Source organism: Phyllobates terribilis, unplaced genomic scaffold (assembly GCF_046119375.1).
Source record: "Phyllobates terribilis strain yellow unplaced genomic scaffold, ASM4611937v1 Scaffold_1__5_contigs__length_1240528914, whole genome shotgun sequence".
Classification (NCBI taxonomy): domain Eukaryota; kingdom Metazoa; phylum Chordata; class Amphibia; order Anura; family Dendrobatidae; genus Phyllobates; species Phyllobates terribilis.
The window spans coordinates 557,669,296-557,685,926 of NW_027362761.1; the positions used below are offsets into that span (position 1 = coordinate 557,669,296).

General features: G+C 45.4%; 1 protein-coding gene across 3 annotated transcripts in view; it reads left to right on the forward strand.

The window, feature by feature from the left end:
* Positions 1–16,631, forward strand: part of ARK2N (arkadia (RNF111) N-terminal like PKA signaling regulator 2N) — a 43,906-nt gene that overhangs the window by 7,892 nt on the left and 19,383 nt on the right. For 2 of the 3 annotated variants that reach the window (XM_073680455.1, XM_073680457.1), the window contains exon 2: positions 5,125–5,949. In XM_073680455.1, coding sequence (XP_073536556.1) covers positions 5,220–5,949 — 730 coding nt within the window. In that variant the 5' untranslated portion in view covers positions 5,125–5,219. Of the gene's footprint in view, positions 1–5,124; positions 5,950–9,046; positions 13,724–16,631 lie in introns of those variants that run through there. The other variant, XM_073680456.1, reaches the window with a different exon arrangement.

Sequence of the window (16,631 nt, forward strand, 5' to 3'; positions counted from 1 at the left end):
ACTTAGCCTCGCTCTTCCACGCTGCCCTGGTGCGGTGGCAGGGGGTAATAGGGTTGGGGTTGATGTCAGCTTATAATGCCAGCTGACATCAAGCCCAGGTTAGTAATGGAGAGGCGTCTATAAGACACCCCCATTACTAACCCCATAGTCAAAGTTAAAAAAAACACAAACACCCAGAATAAAGTCCTTTAATTGAAATAAAGACACAGTCCTTTATTGTTCTAAATTAAACCATACTTACCGTCACGCCCATTCCAGCTGAAGCCAACGATCTCCTGCAATAAAAGAAAAATAATAAAGCAACCTCATCCTTACCTTTCCATGGTTCCCACGACAGCTTCAGCTCTGCTACATCGAGATGACAGGCTGGACCGCAGCAGAACGCTGCCATCCAGCCTCTCATCCCGCAGACACTGAGAAGCGCAGGCTTGCTTGCGCTGCTCAGCGTCTCTCTGTGACGACATCCAGATGAGCCGAGTTCATGTCCAATGAACTCGGCTCACCTCATGCACGTCACTGACAGCGTGGGAAAATTCTCAAGCTGAAGCGCTGAGTGCAGGAGAATTTTCCCACGCTGTCAGTGACGTGCATAAGGTGAGCTCATGTCCAATGAACTCAGCTCACCTCCTGCACGTCACTGACAGCGTGGGAGAATTCTCCTGCACTCAGCGCTTCAGTGTGAGAATTCTCCCACGCTGAAGCGCTGAGTGCAGGAGAATTTTCCCACGCTGTCAGTGACGTGCATGAGGTGAGCCGAGTTCATTGGACATTAACTCGGCTCATCTGGATGCCCTCACAGAGAGACACTGTGGAGCGCAAGCAAGCCTGCGCTTCTCAGTGTCTGCGGGATGACAGACTGGATGGCAGCGTTCTGCTGCGGTCCAGCCTGTCATCTCGATGTAGCAGAGCTGAAGCTGTCATGGGAACCATGGAAAGGTAAGGATGATGTTGCTTTATTATTTTTCTTTTATTTCAGGAGATCGTTGGCTTCAGCTGGAATGGGCGTGATGGTAAGTATGGTTTAATTTAGAACAATAAAGAATTGTGTGTTTATTTCAATTAAAGGACTTTTTTCTGGGTGTTGTGTTTTTTTTAAATTCTTTACTAGAAATTCATGGTGGTCATGTCTAATATTGGCGTGACCCCATGAATTTCGGGCTTAGGGCCAGCTGATAATGCCAAGCTGGCCCTAACCCCTTTATTACCCAGTGAGCCACCGCATCAGGGCCCTGGATGAGTTGGGTACAGCGCCAGAAGATGGCGCTTCTATGAACGCGCCATTTTCCGGGGTGGCTGCGGACTGCAATTTGCAGCGGGGGTGGCCCAGAAAGCTTGGGCCTCCCTGCGCTGCGGATTCCAGCCCCCAGCTGCCTAGTTGTACCTGGCTGGACACAAAAACAGGGCGAAGCCCCACGTCAATTTTCTTTAAATTATTTCATGAAATAATTAAGAAAAAAGGGCTTCCCTATATTGTTGTGTCCGGCCAGGTACAAATAGGCAGCTGGTGGTTGGGGGCAGCCCGTTCCTGCCTGCTGTACCTGGCTGGACACAAATATAGTGCGAAGCCCCACATCAATTTTTTTTAAATTATTTCATGAATTTCCTGAAATAATTTAAAAAAATTTAAGTGGGGCTTCGCACTATATTTGTGTCCAGCCAGGTACAGCAGGCAGGAACGGGCTGCCCCCATCCACCAGCTGCCTATTTGTACCTGGCCGGACACAACAATATAGGGAAGCCCTTTTTTTCTTAATTATTTCATGAATTTCATGAAATAATTAAAAAAAATTGAAGTGGGGCTTCGCACAATATTTGTGTCCAGCCAGGTACAGCAGGCAGGAACGGGCTGCCCCCAACCACCAGCTGCCTATTTGTACCTGGCCGGACACAACAATATAGGGAAGGCCTTTTTTTCTTAATTATTTCATGAATTTCATGAAATAATTAAAAAAAAAGTACGTGGGGCTTCGCCCTATTTTTGTGTCCAGCCAGGTACAACTAGGCAGCTGGGGGCTGGAATCTGCAGCGCAGGGAGGCCCAAGCTTTCTGGGCCCCCCCCCGCTACAAATTGCAGTCCGCAGCCACCCCGGAAAATGGCGCGTTCATAGAAGCGCCATCTTCTGGCGCTGTACCCAACTCATCCAGGGCCCTGGTGCGGTGGCTCACTGGGTAATAAAGGGGTTAGGGCCAGCTTGGTATTATCAGCTGGCCCCAAGCCCAAAATTCATGGGGTCACGCCAGTATTAGACATGACCGCCATGAATTTCTAGTAAAGTATTTAAAAAAAACACAACACCCAGAATAAAGTCCTTTAATTGAAATAAAGACACAATTCTTTATTGTTCTAAATTAAACCATACTTACCATCACACCCATTCCAGCTGAAGCCAACGATCTCCTGCAATAAAAGAAAAATAATAAACCAACCTCATCCTTACCTTTCCATGGTTCCCACGACAGCTTCAGCTCTGCTACATCGAGATGACTGGCTGGACCGCAGCAGAACGCTGCCATCCAGTCTGTCATCCCGCAGACACTGAGAAGCGCAGGCATGCTTGCGCTCCTCACTGTCTCGCTGTGACGGCATCCAGATGAGCCGAGGTCATGTCCAATGAACTCGGCTCACCTCATGCACGTCACTGACAGCGTGGGAAAATTCTCACGCTGAAGTGCTGAGTGCAGGAGAATTCTCCCACGCTGTCAGTGATGTGCATGAGGTGAGCTCATGTCCAATGAACTCAGCTCACCTCCTGCACGTCACTGACAGCGTGGGAAAATTCTCCTGCAATCAGCGCTTCAGCGTGAGAATTTTCCCACGCTGTCAGTGACGTGAATGAGGTGAGCCGAGTTCATTGGACATGAACTCGGCTCATCTGGATGTCGTCACAGAGAGACGCTGAGCAGCGCAAGCAAGCCTGCGCTTCTCAGTGTCTGCGGGATGACAGGCTGGATGGCAGCGTTCTGCTGCGGTCCAGCCTGTCATCTCGATGTAGCAGAGCTGAAGCTGTCGTGGGAACCATGGAAAGGTAAGGATGAGGTTGCTTTATTATTTTTCTTTTATTGCAGGAGATCGTTGGCTTCAGCTGGAATGGGCGTGACGGTAAGTATGGTTTAATTTAGAACAATAAAGGACTGTGTCTTTATTTCAATTAAAGGACTTTATTCTGGGTGTTTGTGTTTTTTTTAACTTTGACTATGGGGTTAGTAATGGGGGTGTCTTATAGACGCCTCTCCATTACTAACCTGGGCTTGATGTCAGCTGGCATTATAAGCTGACATCAACCCCAACCCTATTACCCCCTGCCACCGCACCAGGGCAGCGTGGAAGAGCGAGGCTAAGTGCCAGAATTGGCGCATCCTATGAATGCGCCATTTCTGGGGCGGCTGACGGCTGGTGTTTCTAGCCTGGGAGGGGGCCAATATTCATGGCTCCCTTCCTGGGCTATTAATATCAGCCCCCAGCTGTCTGCCTAGCCTTTGCTAGCTATTAAATTAGGGGGGACCCCACGTCATTTTTTTGGGGGGGTCCCCCATTTTAATAGCTAGTAAAGGCTATGTATTCAGCTGGGGGCTGATATTAGTAGCCTGGGAAGCTCCGTGGGTATTACCCCCTTCCCAGGCTTCAAACATCTGCCCCAGCCGTCTGCTTAACCTCCGCTAGAGCCTAAAATTAAGGGGAACCCCACGCCAATTTTTTTAATAATAAATCCTTTATTTTAATACTAAATGACAAGTACAGTAACCAACACTATCACTGTACTTCATATATATGTGACTGACATGTTTCTATCTATCTAATCTATGTGTGATGCTCTATCTTTCTGTTCTAAATTGTCGGGTACCGCTGCTGAATTGCCGGCCGGCTTTTTTAAAGAGACAGTGCATGAAAACACTATTATTTTTTTAAATAAATCCTTTACACTAAATGACAAGTACAGTAAGCAACACTGTCACTGTACTTATTATATATGTGACTGACATGTTTCTATCTATCTAATCTATGTGTGAAGCTCTATTCTTTCTGTTCTAAATTGTCGGGTACAGATGCTGAATTGCCGGCCGGCTTTTTTAAAGAGACGGTGCATGAAAACACTAATATTTTTTTTAATAAATCCTTTACACTAAATGACAAGTGCAGTAACCAACACTGTCACTGTGCTTCTTATATGTGTGACTGACATGTTTCTATCTATCTAATCTATGTGTGATGCTCTATTCCTTCTTGTCTAAATTGTCGGGTACCGGTGTATGCCGCTGCTGAATTTGCCGGCCGGCTTTTTTAAAGAGAGTGTCTTCTGAGCAGTTTGTCAGCTTTTGGACACCTTTGCAGGTGTTTTCTATGTGTTTCTATGTGTTTTTGTTTGCCTGCCATTGGTTTTAACGGTGTTCGACGGTGTTCTAAGGTGTTCGACGAACAGTTCGACGAACAGTTCCTCGAACATCCCGGTGTTCGACGAACCGAACCGAACCCGAACACTACGGGGGTGGCTCAACACTACTCCTAATGTCTTAAGTTGTTTTTTGAATAACCATTTTCTATTTGCAGTGACAGACCATCCATTTAAGTTAGACTGTAACTTATTCTGCAGAATTAGAGGGTTATTCCCATAGTGAATGTCCTAGTTTACCAAATGGATCGCATGACAGCACGTCTTGTGTTGGGAAACCCAGTTATCAGCTGTGTTCTGTGATTAAAGAGGTCGTCCACTACTTTTACATTGATGACCTATCCGTATGATAAGTAATCAATGTCTGATTGGGTGGGGTCCGACACCTGGCACTCCCGCCGACCAGCGAGGGTGTCGGACCCTGCCCAATCAGACATTGGTGACCTATTCTAAGGATAAGTCATCAATGTAAAAGTAGTGGACGACCTCTTTAAAATTATTAGCTGGTGATCAGTTTTCCTGCAGCGCCCCTACAGGTGACGTAGAGCATAACAGAGTGACGCACTCGTCATCGCTCATCACTGCTTTTGGCCAAGAGATGAGGATTCCCTCCACCCCCCCATCCCCGCTGTTATTTCCCTTTTGTAGGGGGAGGGGTGGTGAAAATGGGTTTATGTAAGAACATTTATTTTCTACTTTTGAAGCATTTAAACTTGTTTTTTTCTCTTCTTTTTAGTATATGCCCGCGTTTATTGCTGCTGAGCAATCTGACAAGAAGTCTTCCAGCTCATACTCCATGCTTTGAAAACTGGACACACTTGTGTATTTGTCATGAAGATGGAGGCAGTCAGCAAGGATGAACAACTTCTGGACTCTGAAGTGCCTCCTCACGTCGCCCAGGAGAAAGCGGACTCTCAGGCTGAAGCAGAAGAAGGAGCCCTAGACCTGCAGTCTCCTTCGCTAAAAGATGGCGCCGAAGACGTCCCAGACTCTTCCGGGCTTGCTTCCATGCCTTGCCTGCTGATGGAACTGAGAAGAGACTCCTCGGAGTCCCAGCTGGCGTCTACCGAGAGCGACAAACCCCCGAGCGGCCGGGTGTACGAGAGCGACTCCTCTAACCACTGCATGCTTTCTCCTTCTTCCAGCGGACACCTGGCCGACTCCGACACATTGTCTTCCGCAGACGAGAATCAGGCGCGACGTCCCGAAGCAATAAGCGAAGGCTGCGATCCTGCCAGCCAAGGAGCCGCAGTGGCTCGCAAGTCCCGGAGGTCTCGATCAGAGAGCGAAACCTCCACTATGGCTGCCAAGAAAAACCGCCAGTCCAGCGATAAGCAGAACGGTCGAGTCACCAAGATCAAAGGTCACAGAAGCCAAAAGCACAAAGAGCGGATCCGGCTGCTGAGGCAGAAGAGAGAGGCGGCCGCTCGGAAGAAGTATAACTTGCTGCAGGACAGTAGTACCAGCGACAGCGACCTCACTTGTGACTCCAGTACCAGTTCGTCGGACGAAGATGAAGAGGTTTCAGGGAGCAGTAAGACAATCACAGCGGAGATTCCAGGTAAGATGATGTCCCTGCTTCTCAGCTGGGCAGCAGAGCTGACAATCTAACCCTGTATGGTTTATGCCGATGTCCCTTAGTCTGATTGCATCGAGATGGCCGGTGGTAACACGTTCTCCTGCCTAGTGACGACTGGCGTCTTATTCCGGTCGCTTGAGTCCCATTCACAAATTGGTTTCACGCTTGAACGGATTATTTGCTGCCTCAACCATATTGCATCCACTGATTGACGCCAATCATTTAAAGGGCCATACACCATAAGCTGTCTGCATCGAAGATGAGATCATTCCTCACTACGACCGACACACGTATATAGTAACAAATGAGAGGAATTAATGGTACTGCCCACGACACAACTATTATCAGCCATTACTTCTTACTACACCTGAGCGAGAGAGATTTTCTTTCAGCGTACAGGCATCCTTTATTTGCACTGGGGTTCTGGTTGAAGTTCTAGTACCCGAACCGAACTTTAAAGTTTGGGTCCGGCACCAAAACCCGAACTTCCAGCAGTCCACTCATCCCTAATCCATCACCTCGTGCTTCCTCAGGCTACTATTAGTTCCTTAAATGCATTAGGAAATGCCTTGGGCAGTAGAAAAATAAAAAAAGGAGGGGGGGGCAGATACTAAATAAAGACACTATCAATCACTACAAATGTAAAAAAAAAAAAAAACAACTTTCTAGTCATTTGTGGTCAAATAAGTACAAAAAAAAATAATAGTGTATGTGTCCCAGAAGATCAGCTGCTTCTGGCTGCAGCAGGAGCCTCTCCCCAGTGCTGCGGATGCAATTAGGAAACTTCATACATCTGCCGTTAAAAAATGGAATGAATGGGAAATAAAAAAAATGGTTTGTGTTCCTTTAAAGGGAACCTTATCAGGTCAGATAAGGCTATTAACCTGCAGATCAATAGCAATACGCACGCACGGCGGCTGGACTGGAAGCATGGCACCCAGGAGAAAACTAACTTTATTCCTCCCAGGAATCACCGGCTTTCAGTCATACAGACTGGGTATGCTTACCGGCACCACTTGCTTAGTACTGAGCGGTGACTGTAGCTGTCCCGGTAAGCACTACCTAGCACTTTGACTGACAGCTGGTGTTGCACAGCTGCCACTCACATGCCCTGTCTGTAGCCACGCCTGCATGACTGAAAGCCAGGGGCTCCCAGGAGTAATAAAGTTAATTTTTTTTCTGGGTGGCACACTTTTTCAGTATGGCGGCTGGGCACCTTTCTAACACAATTAACCCTATATCTGCAGGTTAATGGTGTAATTCGACATGATAGGTTCCCTTTAAAGGTGTTGATCGGTATTTAGATATTGATGGCACTACCATTAATCAGCAGCTTCTCTGTAGATGGTTGAAGGCATGGGCAGTGCCTACCCCTCATCAGTTTAGCTTGGAGTTAGACCGTTTCCATGCTGTAGGGGGGAGTAGATGATATTCTATAAGCATTAGATTAACTTGTTGTATATGGGACCACTTTAGTCCAAAAGGACTGTTGAGTGGGTACAAAAGACCCCCTTACTATCAAGTAGGCTTCATGGAGGCAGTAAGACAGGACTGGACTCGAGCACTTGCTAAATAAAATGCCTTCCAATCTGCATCAGCGGCTGTGAGCGATGAGGAATGCGTTACACGACTCCCCAGGCATCCGGGGAATTGAAGTGTCGCTGCCGAGGAAGGGTATACGCTTTCCTTTCCTTCTCATTCCGTCACGACTGATGTCTGGCCCTGCAGCGTTGGTTCACTGCCCATCGTGCGATAAAACAGAGACCACGTCCTTCAGAGCGTGAGACTTTTTGTACCGACGAATCCCTAAAATAGTATTTAAACGAAGCTCTCAAAACAAAAAAATGAAAAATCAGTCACATAGCAAACGTGTCACTCTGGTCTAGTAAATGCAAAGCCCCAATAGACAAGGTGAAACGTTGCCTCAGGAAAAGAGTTTATGAATTACGTGACAATGTAATTATTTAATTAATTTAAAGGTCTAGTAACACAAGATGGCTCCGAATGACTTATAGCTGCTTGTTTATGCTGCCGCTCAACCAGAGCGACCAGATTCCAGACAGCGTGTCTGCATCTCCTGCAGACGTCATTTACCTGTTATGGCACGTTTACATGCTGAGATGTGTAATGCAACATTTAATAACTTGTTCAGAAACTATAAATGCTACCCCCTATGTACAACCATAGAACTACTATAATACTGCCTCCTATGTACAAGAATATAACTACTATAATACTGCCCTATGTACAACAATATAACTACTATAATACTGCCCCCTATGTACAAGAATATAACTACTATAATACTGCTCCCTATGTACAACAATATAACTACTATAATACTACCCTCTATGTACAAGAATATAACTACTATAATACTGCCCTTATACACAGTAGCACTTGATCTCTCGAGCGCTCTGGTGTGCTCTATTAGACTGCTGGCGTCTTATGTCTTACAGGACATAGGGATTAGCTGTCCAAAATTGGACACGCTGGACCCTCATTTTCCCCCGACAATCATCCATTAGGTCCCTCGTACATGTTAGACTGTTGACCGAACCTGGAAATATCGTCAGGTTTGGCTGACTGTAGTCTAATGTGTATGGAGGCCTTTAGTCTATGGCCATTTACAAATTCCCAGTTCTTTTCTATGGAAGTACCACCTTATCTGAAAACCTGGTGCCCGCTTGCCATGTTGGGTAGATTGGTGCGGGTGTATGTGGTCTTTATGCACGGCCCATAATTGTTCAAAACCTGAACAGATCCTATCATCTCTCTGGATGCAGTTGGTTGACTCTGCAGTCCGTTCAGCTGAACCGGTTGCGATGTGAACGGTCCGTAACGTCATTGTGCGCTGTGAGATCTTACATCTTAGAGTCTATTATAGTATTGCCTTTTTAGATGTTGCATTTTATGACTGTGTCACATGAGAAATTGATGTCCCAAAGCGGACCCCCCCCTCTGTGCGTCCCATCAGTGTCTGTACTTAAGGCATGCTTACTCTGGATACACAGCTTGATATGTTGTCTGCTTGCTTGCTTTTATGTTTTCTTACCCAATGGCCTCAATGTCTTTAAAGCTGGCTTCATCCGCGCTGGGGGATCTGCAGGAACGCCCAGGGATATTCCGAGATTGCTTGAAAGGGGCACCGTGTGGGATAGGAACTGCATAGGCAATGTCCTGGAAGAAGCTATGAACTGTTTTGCAGAGATGCAGAGACAGACAGAGGAGAAGTTCCGCATGTGGATAGAGAAACTGACCCGACTAGACACTGACGAGGAGAGTAAGCAACAGCTGGAGCCCGGCGAAACCAAGCTCCGTCTAGGCGGCCAGACCTTTACCCCAAGCAGCTCATCCAGTACATTCGTGGCGGGGCGAGACAGTCCCACCTTCCCCCAGCAAGCTCTCAGCTCCTACGTCAGTTACCAGAACGTCGACACCTTAGAGTTCCCGCCATCTGCATTAAATAACAACAACTTGCCCGACAACTTCCCAGAGAACGGTAACAACATAGCCGACCAGGAAACCAATCCCTCCTAATCCCATCCCGAATTATCTTTCTTCTCCAAATGCACTAGACTGGGGGAAGAGGGGGCCCTTTCTTTTTTTTTTTTTTTTTTTTTTTGAGGCCGATGATTACCAAGTCCTTTGCTTGGCTGATTGTCCAATACTTGTCTGCGCCTTTTGCATGCCGGCCCACCCGATGGAAGGGAAAAGCAATCTTATATATCGGTGCGAATTAACCTGTTTATGTTTTGTTTTTTTACACTATTGATACAGATATATGCTATTATTCTAATATTGCGGATGTAATATTTTGGCAGAGAATTCAAACCCTACAAAAGTATTATAATTTATATGCAAGATAATGCTCCGGGTGCTGTAGGGTATGGGCCATGCATTGCTGTACGCGTCTATATGCCCCCACTGACGTCCTCACCCCAGCGTGTGCCTCCCTTTTTTTTTTTCTTTTTTTTTTTTTTCTTTTTTTTTTTTTTACAATTGTATGAATTGTATTAGAAATACCTGTGTAAAGGATTTCCTGACTATGCTGTAACCTGCTTTCTTCTCACATTTACTGTCTGTAATTTTTCTGCTACCTACAAAAGAAATGGTTATGCTCCATGTAAATGTTTATAGAAATGGCCAGAGAAGTCTCAGTGGGTGCACGTGTTCTCAGGAGTAAGCCCCTATCAGACTCCTTCTGGCGGCAGCCCAGTTCCCTTGAAGAAGCTATTCAGGGCGAAACCTTTTCTTCCCCTCATCACCAGCCAAGTGACCATCAGCCATTTCCTCCAAAATCGGTGCACTTGACATGACATCGGTGTGCTACTATTAGGCTTGTTCTGCCTCATGTGGGAGATACGGCCAGATTGCCTACTCTTGTACCGAGTCTGGATTCTCGTCTGCGGCATTCCCATGTTAGACATTTATGGCGTATCCACCATACATGTCCTACAGACGCGACAACGGGTCACACATCTGCCTCCATGGCACGCGGCAAGGAAAGGAGAGATGGGAAAACACGAGGGACTTTCTCCATTGTCTTGTTCCTAAAATTGGAATTCCCATACAGATCAAGAGAGTCCCTCTAATGTGACCATGACCAAGCTGAGAGTAACAAGCGATGGAGCCCCCCCCAAAAAAAAAAAAAATCAAACATTTCTGGCATGTCATGGGGCCAGATATTATATTGGTAAGTGAAATCTGTCAGCTGGTTTTGCTATGTAATCCGAGAGGAGCTTGATGTCGAGGCAGAGAGTCTGATTCCAGCAATGTCACTTACTTGGCTGTGTGTTTTATCAGCAGGAGATTCAGTACAGTACTACGTATCCCGTGCCATCTAGTCCTTCTGGGCTGTGTAACCCCGCCCCCACCACTGACTTGCAACTTTTTGTCTATGCACAATGTACACAGCAGCCAATCAGTGGTGTGGGCGGAGTTATACACAGCTCAGTATTCTGAGCTTAGCAGAGAGAACTGTGACAGCTCAGTAAGGGACACATCACTGGAATCAGGGTCTCCGTCTCTACATCATGCTGCTGTCAGATTACAAAGCAAAAAACCTGGTGACCGATTCCATTTATACAATGTCCATATTGCCTGGTAAAGGAAAGTTTGACTACGGGCTGTCTGATATGGCAGCTTCTTCCCTGTTAAAATAGGAGACTGAGCTGTAATACTACATGCGGCCAATGTGCTGTGTTTGGGGAGGGGGGAACTAAACCCTTTTTCGATATCTTGGCAGACACCTTTATAGGGGTTGTTCATCCCTTAATATATAGAAAACAACCTATTTTTAGGATAGGCACTCATTATCGGAGTGTGGGTGTTCTAGGTGCCAGACCCTCGATGATTGGTCCCTGTAGGTGAAGATCCAAACACTGGGTATTGGCTGCTCACAGGTGTTGGGCCCCGTCTTTCATGATCTATCCGAAAAAGAGGTAATCAGTGTCGTAGTCCTGGAAAGCCCATACTGGACTGGCCTTACACGTCTGTTTTGTCCTTCCCCCTCCCCTCCCCTCCCCGCAGTGGTCTGAGCAGAGCTCCCCCGCAGTGGTCTGAGCAGAGCTCCCCCGCAGTGGTCTGAGCAGAGCTCCCCCGCAGTGGTCTGAGCAGAGCTCCCCCTCCCATTAGTTGCATTAGTTTCCTCACCATTTGTGATATAATTTATTTTTTTTAACCCACTTACCCATTAATCAAAGTAGATCCCGAGAAATCCTTATACAACATTGTCTATCAGGTGTGAATGCCCGGATCTACCATACACTGATTATGGTATGGGCAGCTTTTGTTTATTTGCTTTTATTACTTTGTTCTAGGCTAGATAAACTTTAACACTCGAGATAGAGATATTTCAGTTAATTAGACTCTTTTTTTTTAAAATTTAATAATATAGATTATTATAGATATATGCGCATTCTTGATAGGTTGGAGAATGCGAAGCATTGAATAAACCCTCCATAAACATTCATGCTGAGGTTGCCATGCTTGCATGTTTATATGTATGCCGGACAGGAGAAGGGAGAACAGATGCATCTCATCTTGTCTACTTGCTACAAGCGCCATACACTGTTATTTTTCTCTTTTATACCCCCTTGATGTTCATGCCTGTCATACTTCAGAGTGGAATACAAGTGGAATGCTGCCCTGTGTAGATAGTACTATAACTTCTATACTAGGTCCCTATTTAAAAGACTTTAATTACGCTACTGCTCTCCCAAAATGTTGCAGTGCAGGAGCCATAAACTACAAAACCATTCACACATCCATGTTTCTCCGTACTTGGACGGTGCTGTACGGATCAGCCGCGACTCCCCTAACCCGATCTCGACCGCCTCATACACCACTCGGACCACAAAACATGGATCTGGCACATCATTAGGATGATTAAAATGTCCACTAATAAATAGGGCGACCTCTTCTTGATAAAAAATGTTTGGCCCCAATAAAATAAAAAAGCTTATACTCGCGGTACCGGCACCAGCACGGGAGGAGAGTGCTGACACAACGGGAATGGCGCCAGCACGGGAGGCGAGTATAGGCTTTTTTATTTTATTGGGGCCAAGCGTGGGGAATGACAAGGAGTTGTCCAAGCAGTGGACAGCTTCTTTAACGTATAGGGTTCCTGGCGGTCGAATCCTCAGAATGAAGGTGTCCCATCACTTGTGTAGCGTTAATGTTCTCGAAGTTTTCCCTGCACCGCAACACACCTGACTTTGCGGGAATTGCACATTCACAGTTCTCTCTGCTGCTGATCTCAGACCTTGATCACTGATCAGCAGCCGTACACAGAAAGCAGCCAATCAGTGCTGGGGGCATGGCTGGACCAGGAGGCACAAGACACCTAGTCCTGTAGTGATAATCTGCTGGTAAAACACTGATTGCATTGAAACAGCAACACACAGCCCAGTAAGTGACACTGCTGGAATCAGGGTCTCTGTCCCTACATCATGCTGCTCTCAGATTACTTTAGCAAAAAAAAAACTCCTGAGAGATTTCCTTTAAGGTCCGTTTTCACTGCAAAATTATAGTGAACTAGCATTCCTGGGATTTCTCGATTAATCTAGCATGTTAAACAGGGCGCAGATCACCTGACAAAAAAGCTTTTTTTTTTTTTTTTGTGCTGTGCAGGAAAAAAAAAAACATTCATCCTGTGTAAAACAGGATTCATGCTGCAGATCATTCAGCATGGATCTGAATCCAGGTCGTCCGGTGTAAATGGCTAATAAACAACCGCTGATCTGCAAGCAAGCTGCTGATCAGTGGTTGTGTAGTGCCCCAGGTCGACTCATGTCAAGTGACCCTTACACAGGCGGTGAGTGGGGCGCCCACTGTCTGGAGGAAAAAGTGTTGTGGCCCCTCTACTCCTAATGTGATGTGTTATGACATCACTTCATAAGATACACGATCCGTTTTAAAGCCTGCGATCTAGAGCTGCATTCATAATTCCTCTGTCTTCAGAGCTGAAATCTCCTGCTGGTTTAACTTGCTTTGGTGTCTTGAATTTTCGGAAAGTGTCATGATTGCACTTGTCCCTATATATTAATCTTGCTGGCTCGGTGAGTGCAGCTCTGGAGTATAATATAGTATCAGTAATGTATGTACTTACTGACTCCACCAGCAGAATAGGGAGTGCAGCTCTGGAGTATAATTCAGGATGTAACTCAGGGTTCATATAAACATTTATGGAATAACTCCACTTTTTATATAAATATAATCTACGTAAAGTTATTAAATACTGTGTAAAGGTGGACAGACCTCTGCTTTATTTTGGAAAGTGTTAGCGGAGTTTGTTCTCACATCCCCCCAAAACAGAACTACAGCAGTCTGATGTAGAAAAAGAAACTACACACTACGTGGTTCGCTACTGAGACTATAACTGGTGGTCAGTACAAAGTGAATCAACTTTGCATTAAAGGGTAACTGTCCTTTACAAGGTACTTTTTAAGAAAAAAAAACTTTGTATACATGAGGAATAACACTATTTCTGGCCATTATATCACTTGAATTTTGCACTTTCACCAGTTTTCCCCTCTGCCGGCTCTAACTTGCAATCCACTCTGAGCTGGTGAGTGGAGACTAGTTGTTATGATGCATCATATGCACAGCACACAGAGGGAGTTTGGGTTTTTTTTTTTAGCACAGGAGAGAAACGACAACATGGAGGACATTACACAGCAGTAGTGATCAGTGTAGCTGTGAATCCAGCTCTGGAGTGAGATGAGACTTGTTAGACTGCTCAGCACGATCTATCTCCCTCTGCCTGTTTCCTTACTCTGCTCCTCTCTCCTCCCCATATTCACTGGCAAAGTGTCTTGAAAGTACAGTTCCCCTTTAATGTCCTTGTTTCTGCATGGAGTCCAATGAACTGAGCTTATTCAGGCTACAGCTAAAAGCTATTATATCTAGGCAATGTAATATCCCGGCAAGCTCCTGATGTCAGTATTACCAGAAAACCGAAGACAAGAAGGCACAATATGGCTGCACATTTATAGGTGAAGTCTGCAGTATGATTAGGACAGTCTCTCTTGGCAGCAATCCCTTTTTTTTTTTTTTTTTTTTCTTTCTTTCTTTTTTCTCCCAGTCCAGTCTAGGAATACATTGCGTAACAAGCAGATTTTTTTTTTTAGAGTCCCCCAAGGAATCCACATCCCTGATTTCTTAGACCTTTATTTGCTAGTCAGACTTTCCGCCCAGCAGAGAAGAGCCAAGAGGCTCAGAATATTAAAGGGATTGTCCAGGATTTTAACCTTCATGGCCTGTCCTTAGAATCATCAACGACAGCCAAATCCCCCTGCCGATCAGTGGTTTCCAGTGCCGGCGTCAACCAGATGTGCTCAGCACCGCTCCATCATTGGAATAGTGGTCACGGTCAGGTACTGCACATCTGCCCCCCTATTGATTCGAATAAGGCAGCTGCAGCCACTATGTAGTTGACAGAACTGTGCCTCTCAAATGAGCAGTTCCAGCTGTTCCTGAATCTGGCGACTGCTGATTGGCGGGTTTGTGGGTGTCGCACCCCCACCGGCAAGATATTGATAACCTATGCTAAGGAAAGGCCGTCAGTGTTACAGCGGATCTGTCACCAGATTTCATAATAAAAACTGCAAAAATTATTATATAGTTCTTGGACTTGATGAAGCTACTGAATTGGGTGTTAAAATCCATGTAAGAATGGCTGTGAAATACTTTTTCAAAGTTTAAACTCCATCTCTGCCCATCCAGACAGATTGACTGTTCCTCAATGTCCCTCCTCCCTGCTGCTGAATATCTGCCCACCTGATCTGATTGGCGGCTCCTCAGTGTCCTTCCTCCCTTTAGCTGAATATCCACCTACCCTGCCTGCTTGATGGTTCCTCAGTGTCCCTCCTCCCTGCTGCTGAATTTCTGCCCACCTGATCTGATTGGCAGCTCCTCCGTGTCCTTCCTCCCTGCTGCTGAGATCTCACACTGCTCCGTACACGCCGCAGTTGAGGCTGGATGAGCGTGGCTTGAATACACTTCGAGATCTAGTTGTGTATGTAGTTTGTATAGTGAAATCTTTTGACGGATCCAATATGTGGACAGATAAGGAGGGGTTTACAAGCCCAAAAAGCCGATCCCAAAATCTTCTCAATACCCCTCCTATAGAGGTCCTTAATAATGATGCAATGGATCCAGAGCCGCATCTCAGCCCCATTTCATGCTCTATTGTATTAGAGGGGTTTTACCCTTTTGAGGACTTTTTTTTTTTTTTTTTGCTAAATCATTTTTCTAGCGGAGTCCCATTATATATTTAAAAAAAAAAAAAAAAAAGGCAGCGTTTGCCTTCTACAGCCTCTGTGTTGCACGGTCTATTGCTGGCTGCAGAATTAGTTAACTGAGAATCCATCAGTGAGCTCATTCTGAGGATCCAGTTAGATTGTAACCATTTTGTACTTGTCTTTTTCTCACCTCCTCTCACAGATCACATCATAGTTGAATGTGCCCGGAAACAAAGAGTCTTTAAAAGTCAAATGGTGCTAAATGAAAGCCCCAATTACGGTACATATGTTTCAGTAAGAAGAAAAAAAAAACTATCTCCATAAGTGGACAACCTCTTTAAGAGCAGGTGTCATCTTTGCACCAGTCTGTATTGTAGTTGTGAACGCAGCTCTGGATGTGGCTGCAGTATAGGACAAGAGCAGTACTCTATATAGCAATTTGGACCCACTCATGGGCTTTTTACCTAAATAAATATATGTATTTTGGACTGAAAATTTTTGCCATTGAGTTTCAGTAAAAAAAAAATTTGGCACCATTCGGCGTCTACAGACTCTATTTTCCCACTGTAAGTTGCTGTCTGCAGAATGAGTTGGCTAAGAATCCTTCAGTGAGTTCTAAAAGAGTTTGTAGCTCTTATGTCTTTTTACCAAGCTTCTCGGCTGATTACCATGGACCACCTCAAAGTTGTGATCATAAATGAGCTGAGAGAAGCTTGAGGAAAGGCAAGCGTTAAAAACTCCTTGTCAGAACGAGCTCACTCATGGATTCTTAGATGGGTCCTTCTACAGCCAGCAAATAGACTGTGCAACATGAAGGCAAACAGTACTATTTTATTTATTTTTTTATGTGAAACCCAACTGCAAAAAAATGTTTTTAGCCCAAATTACATAAATATAAAATAGAGAATCCCATATGTT